Source organism: Pecten maximus, chromosome 10, assembly GCF_902652985.1.
Source record: "Pecten maximus chromosome 10, xPecMax1.1, whole genome shotgun sequence".
NCBI lineage: Eukaryota > Metazoa > Mollusca > Bivalvia > Pectinida > Pectinidae > Pecten > Pecten maximus.
The window spans coordinates 21334821-21356220 of NC_047024.1; the positions used below are offsets into that span (position 1 = coordinate 21334821).

At 37.6% G+C, this 21400-nt stretch overlaps 1 protein-coding gene across 2 annotated transcripts in view; it reads left to right on the forward strand.

Moving 5' to 3' along the window:
* The window catches only part of LOC117336453 (dnaJ homolog subfamily C member 5-like), a 33561-nt gene that overhangs the window by 199 nt on the left and 11962 nt on the right, over positions 1-21400 (forward strand). For both annotated transcript variants that reach the window (XM_033896972.1, XM_033896973.1), the window contains exons 2-3: positions 5473-5554; positions 10776-10832. In XM_033896972.1, coding sequence (XP_033752863.1) covers positions 5473-5554; positions 10776-10832 — 139 coding nt within the window. The remainder of the gene's footprint in view (positions 1-5472; positions 5555-10775; positions 10833-21400) is intronic.

Genomic DNA, 21400 nt, shown 5'->3' on the forward strand with positions numbered 1-21400 from the left:
TGTTAACATCCAAACACGTCCCTTCCTCGTCACGATTAATTCCAAATACAGTCGGGAGCAGGTGCTTGCCAATGACAAGGACCGGTTACTACTGTCCATATTTCACTGTCTTATTGATGAAAAAGGTTGTTGCTCTTTTCCAGCCAAATTCTTTGATAATTTCGTTTCTTTGTATATAATTTTATCACATAGAAAGAGTAATTTAACGGGATGTATTTTTTTTGGTTTGATAACATTTAAATTAAAAATGATACTAATTACTAAATTAGTATTGATCGTATATGTACTTTCGTTATCTGCACTGTACGTATACCATAATACATATGTATTACACATGTATGTAGCAGAGTATACCAAGATGATAATACGATGTTCAGTATTTTGCTGCACCTTCCTTTAATCTATGACCCAATTATCGTAGTGCCAATTTTAGACCATGCCATATTTAGGCCAGGGCCAATGTTTTTTTACAACTCAATTTACAGTCATACAATTTTTTTTTTTAATTTTAGTTACTGGTCAATCGCCAGCATGACCCTATACCTCTTGCTAAAGGTTTTTGTCACATTGATTATAGTCAGTGTTCTGTCAGCATGGGATATTATAATTTATTTTTGTACTACATAAATAAAATACATACCATACATACCTTCACGAATACTTAACAACTCGGTGTAATTTGGTTAGTTGATATCTAAAAAAAAGTATTTCGTAATACACAGACAATAATGAATTGCAGATAGTCAAATTCTTTGGAATTCATATTTTCATTTAAATCACTGCCTCCGCTGGGGATCAAACCTGTGACCTCTGGTTTACAAGTCTTGCGCTCAACTGATCAAGCTAAAGAGGAGATCTCTCTAGCCGAGCGGTATATATTGCTGCTAGTATTTACTAGGGTTACATTTAATTCATGTCAATCTTATAGTCAAATGAGAGGAAACTCAGACTTATGTATGTGATATGTAGCTATATTAGACATAATGTACTCCAGAATCCCCTTATATAATCTGTGTGTTTTCAATGATTGCCAGAAAGAAACTTTGTTGGCAAGAAAATTGATTTTTTAAATTCCAAAATTTAAATTAGTTAATGCATCATATCCTTTGATGTCAAATATATTAATTTTAGCAAGACCTGTTAAGTAATAAATATGACCTTTCAGCCTCAAAAAACCTAACTCAAAATTATACACCTGGCATATATTTTGGATTGAAACAATGTCTTGTAAATGTGACTAATTTAAAAGCACTAATATCAACCTTATTTTCAATTTCTAATTACTTTAAATAGGAACAAAGTTTGGAATATACATGTAATTTGTTTTCTTCAGAAATTCAATATTGAAAATGATAAAATTTGTTGAATCATGGGTCTTTTGCACCTTCACATCCAGATTTTGATATTACTTTACACTTATTTGGAGTTTTTCTCTTCAAGGATATCAACAGTTTATGCCCTTAGATTCACTGACGAGTTCTAGAAGGACGAAACAGCTGTGTTATGTACTTTAATTCATTTTTGTCTCTACTCTATCCATTTGTATTTGCTAATGCCCTGTGTATCTTTTACAATCCATCCATGACCCATTCTTGGTCCACATCGGCTATCAAGCTATAATTACTATACCATCTGATAAAGTGAAGTAAAGGGAGGTAACTCTGATATCAGAATATCGTGACCCGTACATTGAGACATTGCAATGAGCTACTAAACTGTCTTTGTCATGACCTTGAATATTTTGAGAGAAATGTGATATTTTTTTTTGTGTTGAAACTTGGTAGGTATTTATTATTGGTACACTATATGAGTTGGGTCAATATCTCCTTAATAACAATATAATGACAATGAAAAAAACATTTTCACTGAAAACTAGACATATAATTTTCACATGAATATCATATATAGTTCCTATGACTTTAATAGATTGTAAACAATACCAAATTAAACCAAACCATATTATGGATTTTACTTATTTTACCAATGGCCATATATATATATATATATTGCCTGCTGTATGTCTGCACATTAAGATAGATCCTTGCACATTAAAAAGATCCCTCCTATCTGCAGGTGCATCTTACCAAACAATATGCTAATCCCTCTGAGAACTATAATGGATTTTTATTTCTAGATAATTTAGGTGCATTTTGCACTGACACGACCTGGTACATTTTCATCTTTACCAAAAAAAGATTAGCTTTATCGTTCTAAATATTCTGAATCCTTTGTTGTGGTAGTGGATGTACAGGTAGTTTTTTGCCTTTTTAAGCTCCTTACAGATGAATAAATTTGTTGTCGTGAAATATATGACCACATATAACAATGGCTGTATTGTTAGTAACCGCTCCTTCACTATCTTCACTGCTTAGCTGATACATATACGATATGACAGGCCTTAAAACTGAAACATCTAGAATGTTTGTCATCATATCAAGTGACTATATATATAAAACTACTTACAGGTATATTTCGTTTCCAAGAATGTGGTACGCTTCCAAGAACAAAGGATACATTTTTATATTTCAAACGTCTAGAGTGTTTTTCATGATATCAATTAAGCGGCTATATTATTAGCTCACCTGGACCGAAGGTCCGGTGAGCTTATGCCATGGCGCGGCGTCCGTCGTCCGTCGTCCGTCCGTCCATCCGTCCGTCCGTCAACATTTGCTTCAAATCGCTACTAGTCATAAAGTTCTTATTGGATTTTGACCAAATTTGGCCAGAAACATCCTTGGCAGAATGGGAACAGATTTTGCATAAATGGTGACTCTGACCCCTGAGGGGCCAAAGGGACGGGGCCCAATAGGGGAAATAGAGGTAATTCCTTTAAATCGCTACTAGTCATAAAGTTATGAATGGATTTCAACCCAATATGGTCAGAAACATCCTTGGGAGAAGGGGAACAGATTTTGCATCAATGGTGATTCTGACCACCGAGGGGCCAAAGGGGCGGGGCCAAATATGGGAAATAGAGGTAATTCCTTTGAATCGCTACTAGTCATAAAGTTATGAATGGATTTGAACCCAATTTGGTTCCGAAACATCCTTGGGGGAAGGGGAACAGATTTTGCATAAATGGTGGCTCTGACCCTAAAGGGGCCAAAAGGGCGGGGCCCAGTGGGGGAAATAGAGGTAATTCCTTTGAATCGCTATTAGTCATCAAGTTATGAATAGATTTGAACCCAATTTGGTCAGAAACAGGGGAACAGATTTTGCATAAATGGTGACTCTGACCCCCGAATGGCCAAAGGGGTGGGGCCCAATAGGTGAAATAGAGGTAATTCCTTTAAATCGCTACTTGTCATAAAGTGATGAATGCATGTTCTATAAACAATTCTTGAGGTCTTTCAGACCTTCGAGAGTCTGGACTTCATTAATCTTTAAAGCAGTTCGGAACCCACACTATAACCATATATAGCATTGTTAGAGTTTTACAAATAAAACAAATTGAATATGAACATTATTTCGACATTTGGTCTAATCCAACCAGGTGAGCGATACAGGCCCCATGGGCCTCTTGTTATACAGTTATATTACTTATAGGTATATTTCGTTTCTAAAAATGTGGTATATGCTTCAAAGAACAAATGACAGATTTGTTTTAACAAATCATCTTGTGATCAACGTTCATGGGTATTTGTGATTTTATCAGAAAACAACGTCTTGACATGTCTGTTACACATGAAAATTGTATATTTATATAGTACTGAAATTATTTAAACAATGCTTTGCAGGACACAGGTTAATGAACCTATAGCTATTTGCTAATATGTTTGATTAAATATAAACTATATTGTTTATAATGCAAATATTGTGTGTATAATGATTAAATAGAAAAATGTAATATGAAAACATGTTTTTAAGGTTTTGATGTATAAGAAACCTACTTTTCATTGTATGTGAATACATGTGACAGTGTAATTGGAAGGAGTAATGAAAAATACCCTGCCTAAGCAAGAGGGTTCGAACTAGCAACCTCTCGCTCTCAAGGCAAATATCCTATCACTATATATAAATTAAACTAAACTAATAAACTAAAGGGTGTTTCCCACTAGTCTTAGCTAGTAATATAAGGTGACTTTATACTCTCTACTTTTACACTATTCCCTCCTTCGCAAAGTCTTGTCTCCAAAGACAACCATAACCCAGGCTCTTTAGCTCTAAGGAAGCCTCTCAATCTCCTATAGCTTTCACTTGGAGTGGTCAAGGCACCAAATCTGTAATAAGAAGGAGTAATGAAAAATAGCCTGAACATGCTGGGCTTCGAGCAAGCAACCTTTCGCTCTCAAGGCAAATATCCTAACTTTAGGCCTAGGGAAATTCCCACTAGTCTGAGCTAGTAAGGTGACCTTATTACACTGTACTCTCCTCTGTTACACATGATGATGTATAGCCAAATTAATGGATTTGTATGCAGTATTAAATTAAGAAGCCATTCAATTGATATTTACCGAGAATAATGTGTTTTTTGTACCCCTTTTATAAAAGTTATTTTTAAGAGTTACCTTAAATATTATTCCCTCGTGATGAAGTCAGGAAGGAGACATAGCATTTCGTGCATATGAACATGTGTACATACCACCACATGGATATATATATATATGTATGCTCACATTTTAAACAGATTTTGATAAAAACTTCATACAATGGTCAAGTAGGAAATTAAAGCCTTACAGGAGTTCATGATTCAAGGTGTCAAGGTCAAGGACAAGGTGACCATTACTATATATATACAATATATGGCTTATAGCAGTATATATATGGGTATATACCCCCTGGTACTTGGCACTTGGCAAGGGATTTGTATCCCTTGTGATGCCTTGTTCAGTTGGCATTTTATGATTATTAGATAATTATCTGAAGGGGAAATAAGTATAGAATTGACAATAAATAAAAAATGAATTTAAAAACAATAATAACCATTGTTTCCCATTACTTGTTGAAGTTTAGGTACATATGAAATAAACAAAATCATTTTTAACAGGAAATTTAAACAAACAATGATTTTTGTGTTACCAACTAAGAAGATTTGTTTTACAAATCATTTCTAATACTGTAATGAAAGTACAAACCTGAATTGAAGTCTAGTATATAATATATAATACGATAAATTAGGAAATTTAATTTAAAGATTCTTCACAGGTATTCATAATCAAGAGACTATATATATATATAATTAAAGGTAAATAATGTCATTGTGATGAATGTACATAATAATGATAATAAAAAAACCCACACAAACAAACCATAAAATCACAAGCACTTTCACTTGCTTTCAGAGCTAGCTCTTCAAGTATATCCTAACTACATATAAGTACAATAATCTTAAGAGTAGCATGCAATATTTTCTTTATATTTTGTAATACATTAGCATAGATATAAGATTAAATCTGGAACAACAATATTTAAATTTCTTCTAAGGAAATTAATCAAAAGGCTTTAAGTTTATCATTGTGTATATTTGAACAGGAAATCAGGGAATTCCCTGTACGAACTGCTTGGTCTGAAGAAGGAAGCCACCCACGATGAAATTAGAAAGGCTTATAGAAGGGTAAGTTATATAGGTAAAATATTCCTTATATCAATTGTACAGGTATGTAGGGTAAGTTATATAGAATATTCCTTATACCAATTGTACAGGTATGTAGGGTAAGTTATATAGAATATTCCTTATACCAATTGTACAGGTATGTAGGGTAAGTTATATAGAATATTCCTTATACCAATTGTACAGGTATGTAGGGTAAGTTATATAGAATATTCCTTATACCAATTGTACAGGTATGTAGGGTAAGTTATATAGGTAAAATATTCCTTATATCAATTGTACAGGTATGTAGGGTAAGTTATATAGAATATTCCTTATACCAATTGTACAGGTATGTAGGGTAAGTTATATAGAATATTCCTTATACCAATTGTACGGGTATGTAGGGTAAGTTATATAGAATATTCCTTATACCAATTGTACAGGTATGTAGGGTAAGTTATATAGAATATTCCTTAAACCAATTGTACAGGTATGTTAGGTTTATAGAAGGGTAAGTTATATAGAATATTCCTTATACCAATTGTACGGGTATGTAGGGTAAGTTATATAGAATATTCCTTATACCAATTGTACAGGTATGTAGGGTAAGTTATATAGAATATTCCTTAAACCAATTATACAGAAATGTTAGGTTTATAGAAGGGTAAGTTATATAGAATATTCCTTATACCAATTGTACAGGTATGTAGGGTAAGTTATATAGAATATTCCTTATACCAATTGTACAGGTATGTAGGGTAAGTTATATAGAATATTCCTTATACCAATTGTACAGAAATGTTAGGTTTATAGAAGGGTAAGTTATATAGAATATTCCTTATATCAATTGTACAGGTATGTAGGGTAAGTTATATAGAATATTCCTTATATCAATTGTACAGAAATGTTAGGTTTATAGAAGGGTAAGTTATATAGAATATTCCTTATACCAATTGTACAGGAGTGTTAGGTTTATAGAAGGCTTAGTTATATAGAATATTCCTTATATCAATTGTACAGGTATGTTAGGTTTATAGAAGGGTAAGTTATATAGAATATTCCTTATACCAATTGTACAGGAGTGTTAGGTTTATAGAAGGCTTAGTTATATAGAATATTCCTTATATCAATTGTACAGGTATGTTAGGTTTATAGAAGGGTAAGTTATATAGAATATTCCTTATACCAATTATACAGGTATGTAGGGTAAGTTATATAGAATATTCCTTATACCAATTGTACAGGTATGTAGGGTAAGTTATATAGAATATTCCTTATATCAATTGTACAGGTATGTTAGGCTTATAGAAGGGTAAGTTATATAGAATATTCCTTATATCAATTGTACAGGTATGTTAGGTTTATACTTATAGAAGGGTAAGTTATATAGAATATTCCTTATACCAATTGTACAGGTATGTAGGGTAAGTTATATAGAATATTCCTTATACCAATTGTACAGGTATGTTAGGCTTATACTTATAGAAGGGTAAGTTATATAGAATATTCCTTATATCAATTGTACAGGTATGTAGGGTAAGTTATATAGAATATTCCTTATACCAATTGTACAGGTATGTTAGGTTTATAGAAGGGTAAGTTATATAGAATATTCCTTATACCAATTTTACAGGAATGTCGGGTTAATAGAAGGCTAAGTTATATAGAATATTCCTTATACCAATTATACAGGAGTGTTAGGTTTATAGAAGGGTAAGTTATATATAATATTCCTTATACCAATTGTACAGGTATGTTAGGTTTATAGAAGGGGAAGTTATATAGAATATTCCTTATACCAATTGTACAGGAAATGTCAGGTTTATAGAAGGGTAAGTTATATATAATATTCCTTATACCAATTGTACAGGTATGTAGGGTAAGTTATATAGAATATTCCTTATACTAATTGTACGGGTATGTAGGGTAAGTTATATAGAATATTCCTTATACCAATTGTACAGGAATGTTAGGTTTATAGAAGGGGAAGTTATATAGAATATTCCTTATACCAATTGTACAGGAATGTTAGGTTTATAGAAGGGGAAGTTATATAGAATATTCCTTATACCAATTGTACAGGTATGTTAGGTTTATAGAAGGGTAAGTTATATAGAATATTCCTTATAGCAATTGTACAGGAATGTTAGGTTTATAGAAGGGGAAGTTATATAGAATATTCCTTATACCAATTGTACAGGAATGTCGGGTTAATAGAAGGGTAAGTTATATAGAATATTCCTTATACCAATTATACAGGAGTGTTAGGTTTATAGAAGGGTAAGTTATATAGAATATTCCTGAAACCAATTATACAGGTATGTAGGGTAAGTTATATAGAATATTCCTGAAACCAATTATACAGGAGTGTTAGGTTTATAGAAGGGGAAGTTATATAGAATATTCCTTATACCAATTGTACAGGAATGTCAGGTTTATAGAAGGGTAAGTATAAGTTATATAGAATATTCCTTATACCAATTATACAGGAGTGTTAGGTTTATAGAAGGGTAAGTTATATAGAATATTCCTTATACCAATTATACAGGTATGTAGGGTAAGTTATATAGAATATTCCTTATACCAATTATACAGGAGTGTCAGGTTTATAGAAGGGTAAGTTATATAGAATATTCCTTATACCAATTATACAGGTATGTAGGGTAAGTTATATAGAATATTCCTTATACCAATTATACAGGAGTGTCAGGTTTATAGAAGGGTAAGTTATATAGAATATTCCTTATACCAATTGTACAGGTATGTAGGGTAAGTTATATAGAATATTCCTTATACCAATTATACAGGAGTGTTAGGTTTATAGAAGGGTAAGTTATATAGAATATTCCTTATACCAATTGTACAGGTATGTTAGGTTAATAGAAGGGTAAGTTATATAGAATATTCCTTATACCAATTGTACAGGAATGTTAGGTTTATAGAAGGGGAAGTTATATAGAATATTCCTTATACCAATTGTACAGGTATGTCAGGTTTATAGAAGGGTAAGTTATATAGAATATTCCTTATACCAATTGTACAGGTATGTCAGGTTTATAGAAGGGTAAGTTATATAGAATATTCCTTATACCAATTGTACAGGAGTGTTAGGTTTATAGAAGGCTTAGTTATATAGAATATTCCTTATACCAATTGTACAGGAATGTCGGGTTAATAGAAGGTAATTAGTCTTAAAGGTAGAATATTTCTGATACCAATTATTCAGGAATGTTATGGTATAGTGTTATCAGACAACGGATCACATGCAGTCTTTTGTGTATTTCAATTGTATTAAGGTGCATGTCTAGATCTGCATGTGTCTATTGTACATGGTTCAATTATTGCTCAATGTCAATGAAAATACAATTACCTAATCTCTCGAAACATTTTTGTGCATGACTACATGTTTAGTGGGAATAGGAGCTTATAACACTGTACACAAAGGCACTTACAAAATATCAGTCATATATCGTCTTCATTAGATAGAAGTGAAGTAATTATCGGATCAATTTATTGTTGGAATGTTTTAGAAATACATGAATTCAGATTCAAACTAAACTTTAACTAAGTAGAGATCTCCTGTCCATCCCAATTGTTGAATTGATAATCTAAGATATGTTTTATACATACCGTATATATGTATATTTAAAGATAAAATGTATTCTAGAAATATTTAACAAATTTATGTTTGTGTCATGAAATGTTGTCAGTGAAACTTTCACTTTATTTAAATAAAAATATTAAATTTGGCATTAATTTCCTGTAAATTCATATCAGAATTTTAACCTTGCATGAACATTTCTCACAAGAAAATTGCCTCAGTGATGAAATATTTTTTCTGTTTTGAATTTAAAATATGTTTTGAATGGAGCCAGACTTTTTGAAATAAAGTACAGTATGCAGGAATTTAGCATATTAATGTGTTAAACGTATGTACATGTATGTTAAGAATTATGTATGCATGTATATACATTTTGTATGTCTGAATAAGCTCCAAATCAATAGTTCATGATGTTGCATGTTTTAAGTGTTTTATAGATTTTCATGTATATACCAGTAAGGATATTTTCTTTGTTAAATTATATATACAGTATAATTTGTCAAAAACCAAACATGAACGGCTCTGAATTATTTGGCAGTTTAATTAATAAAGGTGCCATTTTTATATGAGAGTGGTGCATAGATCTGTTAGTGTGAATTGTAAGAAACAAGAATGGAAGCAACCTACATCATAACTTAGTGATATACTTTAGAAGTTTACTTGTACCTATCTGTTTTATTTTTAAATTCAATAATACGATAAATTCGAAATAAGCAATGTCATTAAAATTTTCAAAATAGTTTTGTTGCTATACATTCTTTTTGACATGCATGGTACATGTAACTTATCCTCTAGATCTACCAACCAATCTTTGCTTTCATGGCTGTGTCCTTAAGCAAGACACTTTACCCTGTATTTTGTTTGGGGAGGTAGCCACCAGTTACTACAATGGGACCCCACCTCAAAATGATCCTAGCTGTTCATGGGGCAAAAGACCTAGCAAGTAAATAAACAAACGACCAACCACCAAGACTGATATCAGAGAATATATTTTCTATTCTAGGCACCAAAAAAAGGTAGAATTACCTTCACTTTGAATTTCTCAATGTTTTGTAGCAATTTAGATTGTTGTTTGCAAAGAGAAATTTGGAACCAGAATATACAGGTTGAAGGATTTATACTCTATACAATGAGCAGAAAAAAAGATGCCATTTCCAGAATAGACAGTGTTCGGATTAGCAAGGTTACCAGTCCAGAAAAGACAGTGTCCAAATTAGCAAGGTTACCAGTCCAGAATAGACAGTGTCCAAATTAGCAAGGTTACCAGTTTCAGAAAAGACAGTGTCCAAATTAGCAAGGTTACCAGTTTTAGAATAGACAGTGTCCAAATAAGCAAGGTTACCAGTCCAGAAAAGACAGTGTCCAAATAAGCAAGGTTACCAGTCCAGAAAAGACAGTGTCCAAATAAGCAAGGTTACCAGTCCAGAAAAGACAGTGTCCAAATAAGCAAGGTTACCAGTCCAGAAAAGACAGTGTCCAATTAGCAAGGCTACCAGTCCAGAAAAGACAGTGACCAGATTAGCAAGGTTATAAGTGTCACAATAAATTGTGTCCAGATTAACAAGGTTATCAGTTTTAAATATGAGTTTTGTTAATTAAATCCTTGATGAGTTCTCAGTAACATTTTTCCATTCATTACAGTTGGCACTGCGGTTCCACCCTGACAAGAATCCAGATAACCCAGAAGCAGCAGAAAAGGTAATTACGATGTTTAAATTAGTGATCATGATGTAATTAGTGATTACTGTGTCATATCCTGTAATAGGCCTATAGGGCCTGTAATAGGCCCATGGGGCCAGCACTGAAGATATGACACAAAATGAGGGGTGGGCTTATTTCAAGACAATGAAATGCGATATCTGGTATTTTCATTTGTCAGCATTTTTGCTGAACTACAAAAGCATCCATGCTGTATATTTTGGAGACCATAAGGGAGATCGATAATTATGTTAAGTGATTTTGGCCTAAAATTAGGGAGATTGGTTGGCGACATGAATATCGACATTTAGCGAGAGCTTCGCGTGAAGCCTGTGTCATATAGCTGCCATTTTGACCAACTGATCATCTGCTCGCAAAATAAGCCAAATCACAAAAAAATCTTCTGAAAAAAACTATTGAGTTAACAAAAATGGTGAAAATACAGGAATTCAGCCTTTCTCTCGGGAGACAATAAAATGATTAAAAAATAGATTTTGTCTCATGCTACGAGGTGTGGCAATGTATTCAATAAACAGGCATGCCAACCAGTTATAGATTTTATTTCTAAAAACAAGATAAATATAGTTAAGTGAAATTTTTAAAGAAACATACAGAGTAATATCAAAATATGAAATGTATCTAATTTTAAATAAGACACATGATCATTCACAAAGGATTTCTGTATGATCCTGAATGATATCAAAAATGTGACCTGAAAATTTGTTTATTTTCTGGCATAAAATTAAAATACACGGTATGTTGGTTAAACGAAATAAACCCAAAATAAAGATACTCCACAAGAAGAATTTGAATTCTAGATAAAGTTACATATTTTCCACAAGTCTTCAACATGTATAAATAGTTTCCCAATTGAAAAAACACATGCTACAGTAAAGTGAAGATCAAGGTAGCACTAGTTCAAATTCCTTTCTGATTCACTTAGACGGTACATCAGTGTAGTAGATAGGTTATTTTGGTTTATTTATGAAGAACATGTACGTATCGACAGATGTTGTATATACTTGTAGCAAATCTTACACTGCATAATCTGTCATGCGTTTTGAATGTCAGAAACATATTGTATCATCACAACAGCTGGTCATGTAATATATACTCTGTCCTGTCAAATCTGTCTGAATTGTGATTAATTTTCTGTTTAAAACCAGATACAAAGCAGATATAAATAGTTAGGAATAATATTCATCAGTTTGGTATGAATGATATATTTGTTTTGTACACAAACAGAAATTGAAAACTTAATTTGCGAGCTTTCAAAAACATCAAGCAAAGTGCTGGATAGCCGAATGTCTATGTTCTGAAGGCTGACTTGTTATAAAGGTACAAGGGCTGATATTGGATCACTGCTCTTTCACTGATTTGGTCCATTTTGCAAAAGCTGCTTGTCTTGTTTACTTTAAAGTGCTACCTCGTCGATATAAACTAACCAAATGAGACCAGTCCTTGGGTACACGGCCCTATATAGTCAGAGAATAGTAGGAATTAAAAAAAAACATCCTTGAGTACCTCCTTCAATACGAGGCTCACAACTTATCAATCAACCCTCAGATATATAGTTAAATAAAACTGTTATTACATTTTAAATTTTTAGGTCATCTGACCCGAAGGGTCAGGATGACCTATAGCCATCATGTTTCGTCCGTCGTCGTGCGCCGTCCGCCGTTCGCCGTCCGCCGTGCGTAAACTTTTCACATTTCAATCTTCTTCTCAAGTTCCACCAGTGGGATTAAGCTGAAACTTGCCAGAAATGATCCTGAGATGGTCCTGACCAAGTGTTGTTATTTTTCGGGTCGGTCCGAAATCCAAAATGGCCACCATAGCCGCCATTTTGAAAACACATTTTAAACTTCTTCTCACGTTCCACCAGTGCTATTGAGCTGAAACTTGCCGGAAATGATCCTGATATGATCCCGACAAAGTGTTGTTACTTTTCGGGTCGGTCCGAAATCCAAGATGGCTGCTGTGGCCGCCATCTTGAAAAACACATTTTAAACTTCTTCTCAAGTTCCACCAGTGCTATTGAGCTGAAACTTGCCAGAAATGATCCTGAGATGATCCCCACCAAGTGTTGTTATTTTTCGGGCTGATTCGAAATCCAAGATGGCCGACATAGCCGCCATCTTGAAAAACACATTTTAAACTTCTTCTCAAGTTCCACCAGTGCTATTGAGCTGAAACTTGCCTGAAATGATCCTGATATGATCCCAACCAAGTGTTGTAATTTTTCGGGTCGGTCCGAAATCCAAGATGGCCGACATAGCCGCCATCTTGAAAAAACACATTTTAAACTTCTTCTCAAGTTCCACCAGTGCTGTTGGGCTGAAACTTGCCAGAAATTATCCTGAGATGATCCCCACCAAGTGTTGTTATTTTTCGGGCCGATTCGAAATCCAAGATGGCCGCCATAGCCGCCATCTTGAAAAACACATTTTAAACTTCTTCTCAAGTTCCACCAGTGCCATTGAGCTGAAACTTGCCAGAAATGATCCTGAGATGATCCCAACCAAGTGTTGTTATTTTTTGGGTCGGTCCGAAATCCAAGATGGCCGCCATAGCCGCCATCTTGAAAAAACACATTTTAAACTTCTTCTCAAGTTCCACCAGTGCTGTTGGACTGAAACTTGCCAGAAATTATCCTGAGATGATCCCCACCAAGTGTTGTTATTTTTCGGGCCGATTCGAAATCCAAGATGGCCGTCATAGCCGCCATCTTGAAAAACACATTTTAAACTTCTTCTCAAGTTCCACCTGTGCTGTTGGGCTGAAACTTGCCTGAAATGATCCTGATATGATCCCGACCAAGTGTTGTTATTTTTCGGGCTGATCCGAAATCCAAGATGGCCGCCATAGCCACCATCTTGAAAAACACATTTTAAACTTCTTCTCAAGTTCCACCAGTGCTGTTGAGCTGAAACTTGCCTGAAATGTTTTGAGAGGAACCCGACGAAGTGTTGTTATTTTTCGGGCCGATCCGAAATCCAAGATGGCCGCAATAACCACCATCTTGAAAAACACATTTTAAACTTCTTCTCAAGTTCCACCAGTGCTGTTGGGCTGTAACTTGCCTGAAATGATCCTGATATGATCCTGACCAAGTGTTGTTATTTTTTAGGTCGGTCCGAAATCCAAGATGGCCGCCGTGGCGGCCATCTTGAAAAACACATTTTAAACTTCTTCTCCAGTTCCACCAGTGCTATTAAACTAAAACTTGCCTGAAATGATCCTGATATGATCCGGACAAAGTGTTGTTATTTTTCGGGTCAGTCCGAAATCCAAGATGGCCGCCATAGCCGCCATCTTGAAAAACACATTTTAAACTTCTTCTCAAGTTCAACCAATGCTATTGAGCTGCAACTTGCCTGAAATGATCCTGATATGATCACGACCAAGTGTTGTTATTTTTCGGGTCGGTCCGAAATCCAAGATGGCCGCCATATCCGCAATCTTGAAAAACACATTTTATACTTCTTCTCCAGTTCCATTGGTGCCCTTGAGCTGGAAATGGGTGAGGATGTCAAAGAAGGCGAGCCAACATAGTGTTGTTATTTTTTCGGCCTCGTGAAAACTTTGAAATGGCAGCAATGGTGGCCATTTTGTAACATGATTGCGCAATCATGGTTTTCCTGAACAACACCTATTTCAAACTTCTTCTCAAATTCCATCAATGGGATTCAGCCCTAACTTACCAGAAATTATCCTGAGATGGCCCTTACCAAGTGTTATTTATCGGGTCGGCCAGAAATCCAAGATGGCCACCATGGCAACCATCTTGAAAAAACATTTTAAACTTCTTCTTCAGTTCCACTGGTGCCATTGAGTTGGAAATTGGTGAGGATTTTAAGGAAGGAGGGCCAACAAAGTGTTAATATTTTTCTGCCTCGTAAAATCATTGACTTGACAGCCATGGCGGCCATTTGTAACATGATTGTGCAATCATGGTTTTCCTGAACAATGCCTATTTTAAACTTCTTCTCAAATTCCCCCATGTGATTCAGCTGTAACTTACCAGAAATGATCCTGAGATGGTCCTTACCAAGTGTTGTTATTTATTGGGTCTGTCAGAAATCCAAGATGGCCACCATGGCAAACGGTGCCACTATATACTTGCTACAGAGAATACATACTACAATTATATAAGGTTTTTAATTTAGAGTCAGATGACCGTTAAGGCCCCTGGGCCTCTTGTTTTTTGTAAAATACAATATTGTTAAAGGTGGAAATCCTAATGATGTATGTTCAGCAATGTTAGCCCTTTGGGCCTCTTGAGAAAGAAATTGTGTCATTATGTTGTGCTTGTACAGTGTATTTCATCATTCTCATGATAAAATGATTTCTTCAAAGTATTTTTCAAAAGACATACACAACATTAGAACAGTACAATAGAACAATAAATAAATCAAACTGGTCCATACAGCTGTTTTGTCCTTCTTGGACTCATCAGTGATGCGTATAGGTCTAAAGTGTTGATTTTACCTGGAATGTGACTAAATAGGCCCAAAGAAATGTCAAAATCTAGATGGGATCAGTTGTAATAGCCTCAGAATTCAATAAATTTCATGATTTTCAATATTGGATTTCATAATTCATACACTTCGTTTTTTCACAGTTATGGTACATATATATATAAGTATCATTTGAATTTTGCAATATTTGTCTCGGAATCTCAAAAACAAAAACAAAAAAGAAAACAAATCTTTAAAACAATTGTGTCTAATGCAAATGTCCAGATCTGTGGTCAGGTTTTTATAAGGCATCAGCAACAAGAATGAAGTTTTCTATATTCAGACACAGCTCTGTTTTAGTAGAAAATGATGACGTAAAGCTTAACTTAGAAGTTCAATGGCGGTGATGTAAAATAACGTTAATAGGTAAGATGGTTATTGTAATGTTAAGTGCTCCAATAACGTCATCATGGGTTCTGTCAACATTTATGTTCCGGCAAATTTCTGGGGTTTTATATAGAGCTTGTGTGGTCTATAGAAAAGTGGATAATGACAAGTAATGGAGCAGTAATTATGAGTCGGAGGATCACACCCTGCTTCAGCTGCTGGGATATGTGTGTAATAGGAGCACTGACAATAATCAATAGCCATTCATGTATTGCAGGGTAGTGGTTTCAGGTTGGCTACATATGGAGGTATAGGGAAGATTTATTGGAGTTGATAGATCACACAGGGAAGCTTCTGTAAAGTAAAACATAATTAGTGTGAGGGAGGGGGCTCCAGCGGGGAATATGATTAGTGTGAGGAAGGGGGCTCTAGTGGGGATTATGATTAGTGTGAGGAAGGGGGCTCTAGTGGGGAATATGATTAGTTTGAGGGAGGGGGCTCCACTGGGGAACATAATTAGTGTGAGGGAGGGGGCTCCAGCGGGGAATATGATTAGTGTGAGGGAGGGGGCTCTAGTGGGGAATATGATTAGTTTGAGGGAGGGGGCTCCACTGGGGAACATAATTAATGTGAGGGAGGGGGCTCCAGTGGGAAACATAATTAGTGTGAGGGAGGGGGCTCCAATGGGGAATATGATTAGTGTGAGGAAGGGGGCTCCAGTGGGGAACATGATTTGTGTGAGGAAAGGGGCTCCAGTGGGGAATATTAGTTTGAGGAGGGGCTCCAGTGGGGAACATAATTAGTGTGAGGGAGGGGGGCTCCAGTGGAAAATATGATGAGTGTGAGGGAGGGGGCTCCAGTGGGGAACATAATTAGTGTGAGGGAGGAGGCTCCAGTGGGGAACATAATTTGTGTGAGGGAGGGGGCTCCAGTGGGGAACATAATTTGTGTGAGGGAGGGGGCTCCAGTGGGGAATATGATTAGTGTGAGGGAGGGGGCTCCAGTGGGGAATATGATTAAGTGTGAGGAGGGGCTCCAGTGGGGAACATGATTAGTGTGAGGGAGGGGGCTCCAGTGGGGAATATGATGAGTGTGAGGAGGGGCTCCAGTGGGGAACATGATTAGTGTGAGGGAGGGGGCTCCAGTGGGGAATATGATGAGTGTGAGGAGGGGCTCCAGTGGGGAACATGATTAGTGTGAGGGAGGGGGCTCCAGTGGGGAATATGATTAGTGTGAGGAGGGGTCTCCAATGGGGAACATAATTAGTGTGAGGGAGGGGGCTCCAGGGGGAACATAATTAGTGTGAGGGAGGGGGCTCCAGTGGGGAACATAATTAGTGTGAGGGAGGGGGCTTCAGTGGGGAACATAATTAGTGTGAGGAGGGGTCTCCAATGGGGAACATAATTAGTGTGAGGGAGGGGGCTCCAGGGGGAACATAATTAGTGTGAGGGAGGGGGCTCCAGTGGGGAACATAATTAGTGTAAGGGAGGGGCTCCAGTGGGGGTGTAATTAGTGTGAGGGAGGGGTCTCCAATGGGGAACATAATTAGTGTGAGGGAGGAGGCTCCAGTGGGGAACATGATTTGTGTGAGGGAGGGGGCTCCAGTGGGGTGTGTAATTAGTGTAAGGAAGGGGGCTACAGTGGGGTATATGATTAGTGTGAGGAAGGGGGCTTCAGTGGGGAACATAATTAGTGTGAGGGAGGGGGCTTCAGTGGGGAACATAATTAGTGTGAGGAGGGGTCTCCAATGGGGAACATAATTAGTGTGAGGGAGGGGGCTCCAGGGGGAACATAATTAGTGTGAGGGAGGGGGCTCCAGTGGGGAACATAATTAGTGTGAGGGAGGGGCTCCAGTGGGGGTGTAATTAGTGTGAGGGAGGGGTCTCCAATGGGGAACATAATTAGTGTGAGGGAGGGGGCTCCAGTGGGGAACATGATTTGTGTGAGGGAGGGGGCTCCAGTGGGGTGTGTAATTAGTGTAAGGAAGGGGGCTACAGTGGGGTATATGATTAGTGTGAGGAAGGGGGCTTCAGTGGGGTACATAATTAGTGTGAGAGAGAGGGGAGGATGGATTACAGAGAATCCTCTTGAATAAAGTGCAAGGAAGGGAACTCAAATTTGTAGAGAGCTTTGGGTGCTAATAAGGAGATAAAAGAGGTACTAAGTGTGTAAGGACCAGGGGTACGTAGGTATTAAATGAATAGGAGACAGGGGACTTCAAATGGGTTTATCAGTTCGCTAGGGGATAGTGGGTTCAATGTGGGTAAGGGACATGGGGTAACAAGTGGGTAAGGGACGGGGGGTAACGAATGGGTAAGGGACATGGGGTAACAAGTGGATAAGGGACGGGGTAACAAGTGGGTAGGGGACGGGGTAACAAGTGGGTAAGGGATGGGGGTAACAAGTGGGTAAGAGACGGGGGGTAACAAGTGGGTAAGGAACATAGGTAACAAGTAGGTAAGGGACAGGAGGGGGGGGGGGTAACAAGTGGGTAAGGGACGGGGGGTAACAAGTGGGTAAGGGACGGGGGGTAACAAGTGGGTAAGGGATGGGGGTAACAACTGGGTAAGGAGACCGGGGTAACAAGTGGGTAAGGGACGGGGGTAACAAGTGGGTAAGGGATGGGGGTAACAAGTGGGTAAGAGACCGGGGTAACAAGTGGGTAAGGGACGGGGGGTAACAAGTTGGTAAGGGACAGGAGGGGGGTAACAAGTGGGTAAGGGACAGGGATAACAAGTCGGTAAGGGACGGGGGTAACAAGTCGGTAAGGGACAGGATAACAAGTCAGTAAAGGACGGGGGTAACAACTGGGTAAGAGACCGGGGTAACAAGTTGGTAAGAGGCAGGGGTAACCGTTGAAGTGGGTAATGGACATTGGGTAACAAGTGGGTAAGAGACGGGTAACAAGTGGGTAAGGGACGGGGGATTAACAAGTGGGTAAGGGACGGGGGACAACAAGTGGGTAAGGGACGGGGGGTAACGAGTGGGTAAGGGACGGGGATAACAAGTGGGTAAGGGACGGGGGGTAACGAGTGGGTAAGGGACTGGAGGGTAACGAATGGGTAAGGGACGCGGGGTAACAAGTGGGTAAGGGACGCGGGGTAACAAGTGGGTAAGGGATGGGGGGTAACGAGTGGATAAGGGATGGGGGGTAACGAATGGGTAAGGGACGGGGGTAACGAGTGGGTAAGGGACGGGGGGGTAACGAGTGGGTAAGGGACTGGAGGGGAGGGGGTGTAACAAGAGGGTATAGAGGGCACAAAGGCATTTGGAGACAAAAAGCTGACCTGTAGTTCTTGCAATGAGGAGCACTTTACGAGATAAAGAGAATGACTTCTTTATGAACTGACAGAGATGGAACAAGGCATTGGGGTAGGGAGAAAGTACTGTATAGGTTGTGTGAAGAAGGGGCATCAAGAGAGCAAAGGTAAACAGGAAGTGCAATGTAGACATAGAAAGATTATACATGATATATATTTTGAATATGCAACATGTCAATCACATGTAAAGCATGGAGGCATTGATCGATGTTTAGAGGAAAAGGTCAAAGACAAAGGTCATATTCAATCTTTGCAGTGTAAAGAACGATTCAGAGAACATCATGCCATGGTAGATAATTAAACATGGCATAATTGCCCCCCTTCGTTGGAGGATATGGGAATTATTGATTTCTAGTGCCACAAATCTCAAGGTCAAGGACAACCTGGGCCATATTACAAAATCAATATTGTTATAGACAAGTCAGCACAATTGATAGAAAGCTGGGCCATGGAAAATAATCAAGCTAAGTGAAACTTGCTGCCTTTCATGATCAATGGACTACATTGATTTTCAGGGTCAGGGGTCAGAGGTTAAGGTCACTCTGGGTCATTAAAAAGAATCAGTCAGTTTTCATTACTATCAATGGAAATGTATATCATTAATGACATGTGCCATCTTTATATACATCGGAGAACTAAATAGTAATTAAGAAGACAGCAAAACATTGACTAAAAGATCAATCGCAAGTACATCTCGACCAACTCTGACAAGGCTTGGAATCAAACATTGAATATATCGGCCCCAAGAAATTGATGTACAGATATTTCTTTTGGTGGAAATTACATGTAAAGACATGCATATGTCACAAAAAATGTACCTGGGCTCAAACTATAGTGACCTTTTGTTATCTAAGGGGACACCCTATACTACTAGACTAAAGGGAGACTGTGTACCAGTATGAGCTAGAAGGGTGATATATACTCTCCATTAAATGGTTGAACATTTTCTTGGCACTGTTTCTTGTGGCCAATCTGTAAGTGCTGATATTTTCTCAATATAGCTTTGATTTACAGACTGAACATGCATGTACTGAATTTGACATATAAGGTTCAATTCCAAGCCTCGACAGATTTGGATGAAATGATTGAATCAATAATGATTTCAAACAGTCATGACAAACGAAGGTCAATGGTGCCTTGTAAAATGAATGATTCTAAAAATCCAGCTAGTCCAGCACAAATGTACATTTCATCAGTAATTCATTGAAACTTGTCAGCCATTAAATTTAAATGCAAATCAGTATTTAAGTTGTTTCTTTTAAAATCATTGATCATGTGTTTGATGTAGATACAAAGTCAAATCTGGGCGATTTTCACTTTTCGTCACATTCAGCTCCAGTTACCTCCCCCTGATCAGTATTCCAGCTACCTCCCCCTGGTCGGTATTCCAGTTACCTCCCCCTGGTCGGTATTCCAGTTACCTCCCCCTGGTCGGTATTCCAGTTACCTCCCCCTGGTCGGTATTCCAGTTACCTCCCCCTGGTCAGTATTCCAGCTACCTCCCCCTGGTCAGTATTGAAGTTACCTCCCCCTGGTCAGTATTCCAGTTACCTCCCCCTGGTCAGTATTCCAGTTACCTCCCCCTGGTCAGTATTCCAGCTACCTCCCCCTGGTCAGTATTGAAGTTACCTCCCCCTGGTCAGTATTCCAGCTACCTCCCCCTGGTCAGTATTGAAGTTATCTCCCCCTGGTCAGTATTCCAGTTACCTCCCCCTGGTCAGTATTCCATTTATCTCCCCCTGGTCAATATTCCAGTTATCTCCCCCTAGTCAGTATTCCAGTTACCTCCCCCTGGTCAGTATTCCATTTATCTCCCCCTGGTCAGTATTCCAGTTACCTCCCCCTGGTCAGTATTCCATTTATCTCCCCCTGGTCAGTATTCCAGTTGCCTTCCCCTGGTCAGTATTCAGTTACCTCCCCCTTGTCAGTATTCCAGTAACCTCCCCCTGGTCAGTATTCCAGTTGCCTCCCCCTGGTCAGTATTCCAGTTACCTCCCCCTGGTCAGTATTCCAGTTACGTCCCCTGGTCAGTATTCCAGTTACCTCCCCCTGGTCAGTATTCCAGTTACCTCCCCCTGGTAAGTATTCACATTATCCTCTGTATGTGGGAGTCGTGTCATCCTTGTTGTAATCTGTAGCTATCAGTACTGTTATAGAACAAACGGTCTAACTTCCTTATTTTAGATTCCTGTTTTTGAAATTCATACAGGAAGCTTTAGATCTTTGTTTGATAGCAATTTCAAACTGACAACAAAATATTAGTAAATATTTATTTAAATTGGGTAACAAATTAAAAATTACAAGAAAGATATGCCGGGGAATTATAACAATTAGACTTGTTTTACAGACATGTACATAAAATGTGTGTAAAATGCAGGGAAACTACACACTTTGAGATAAA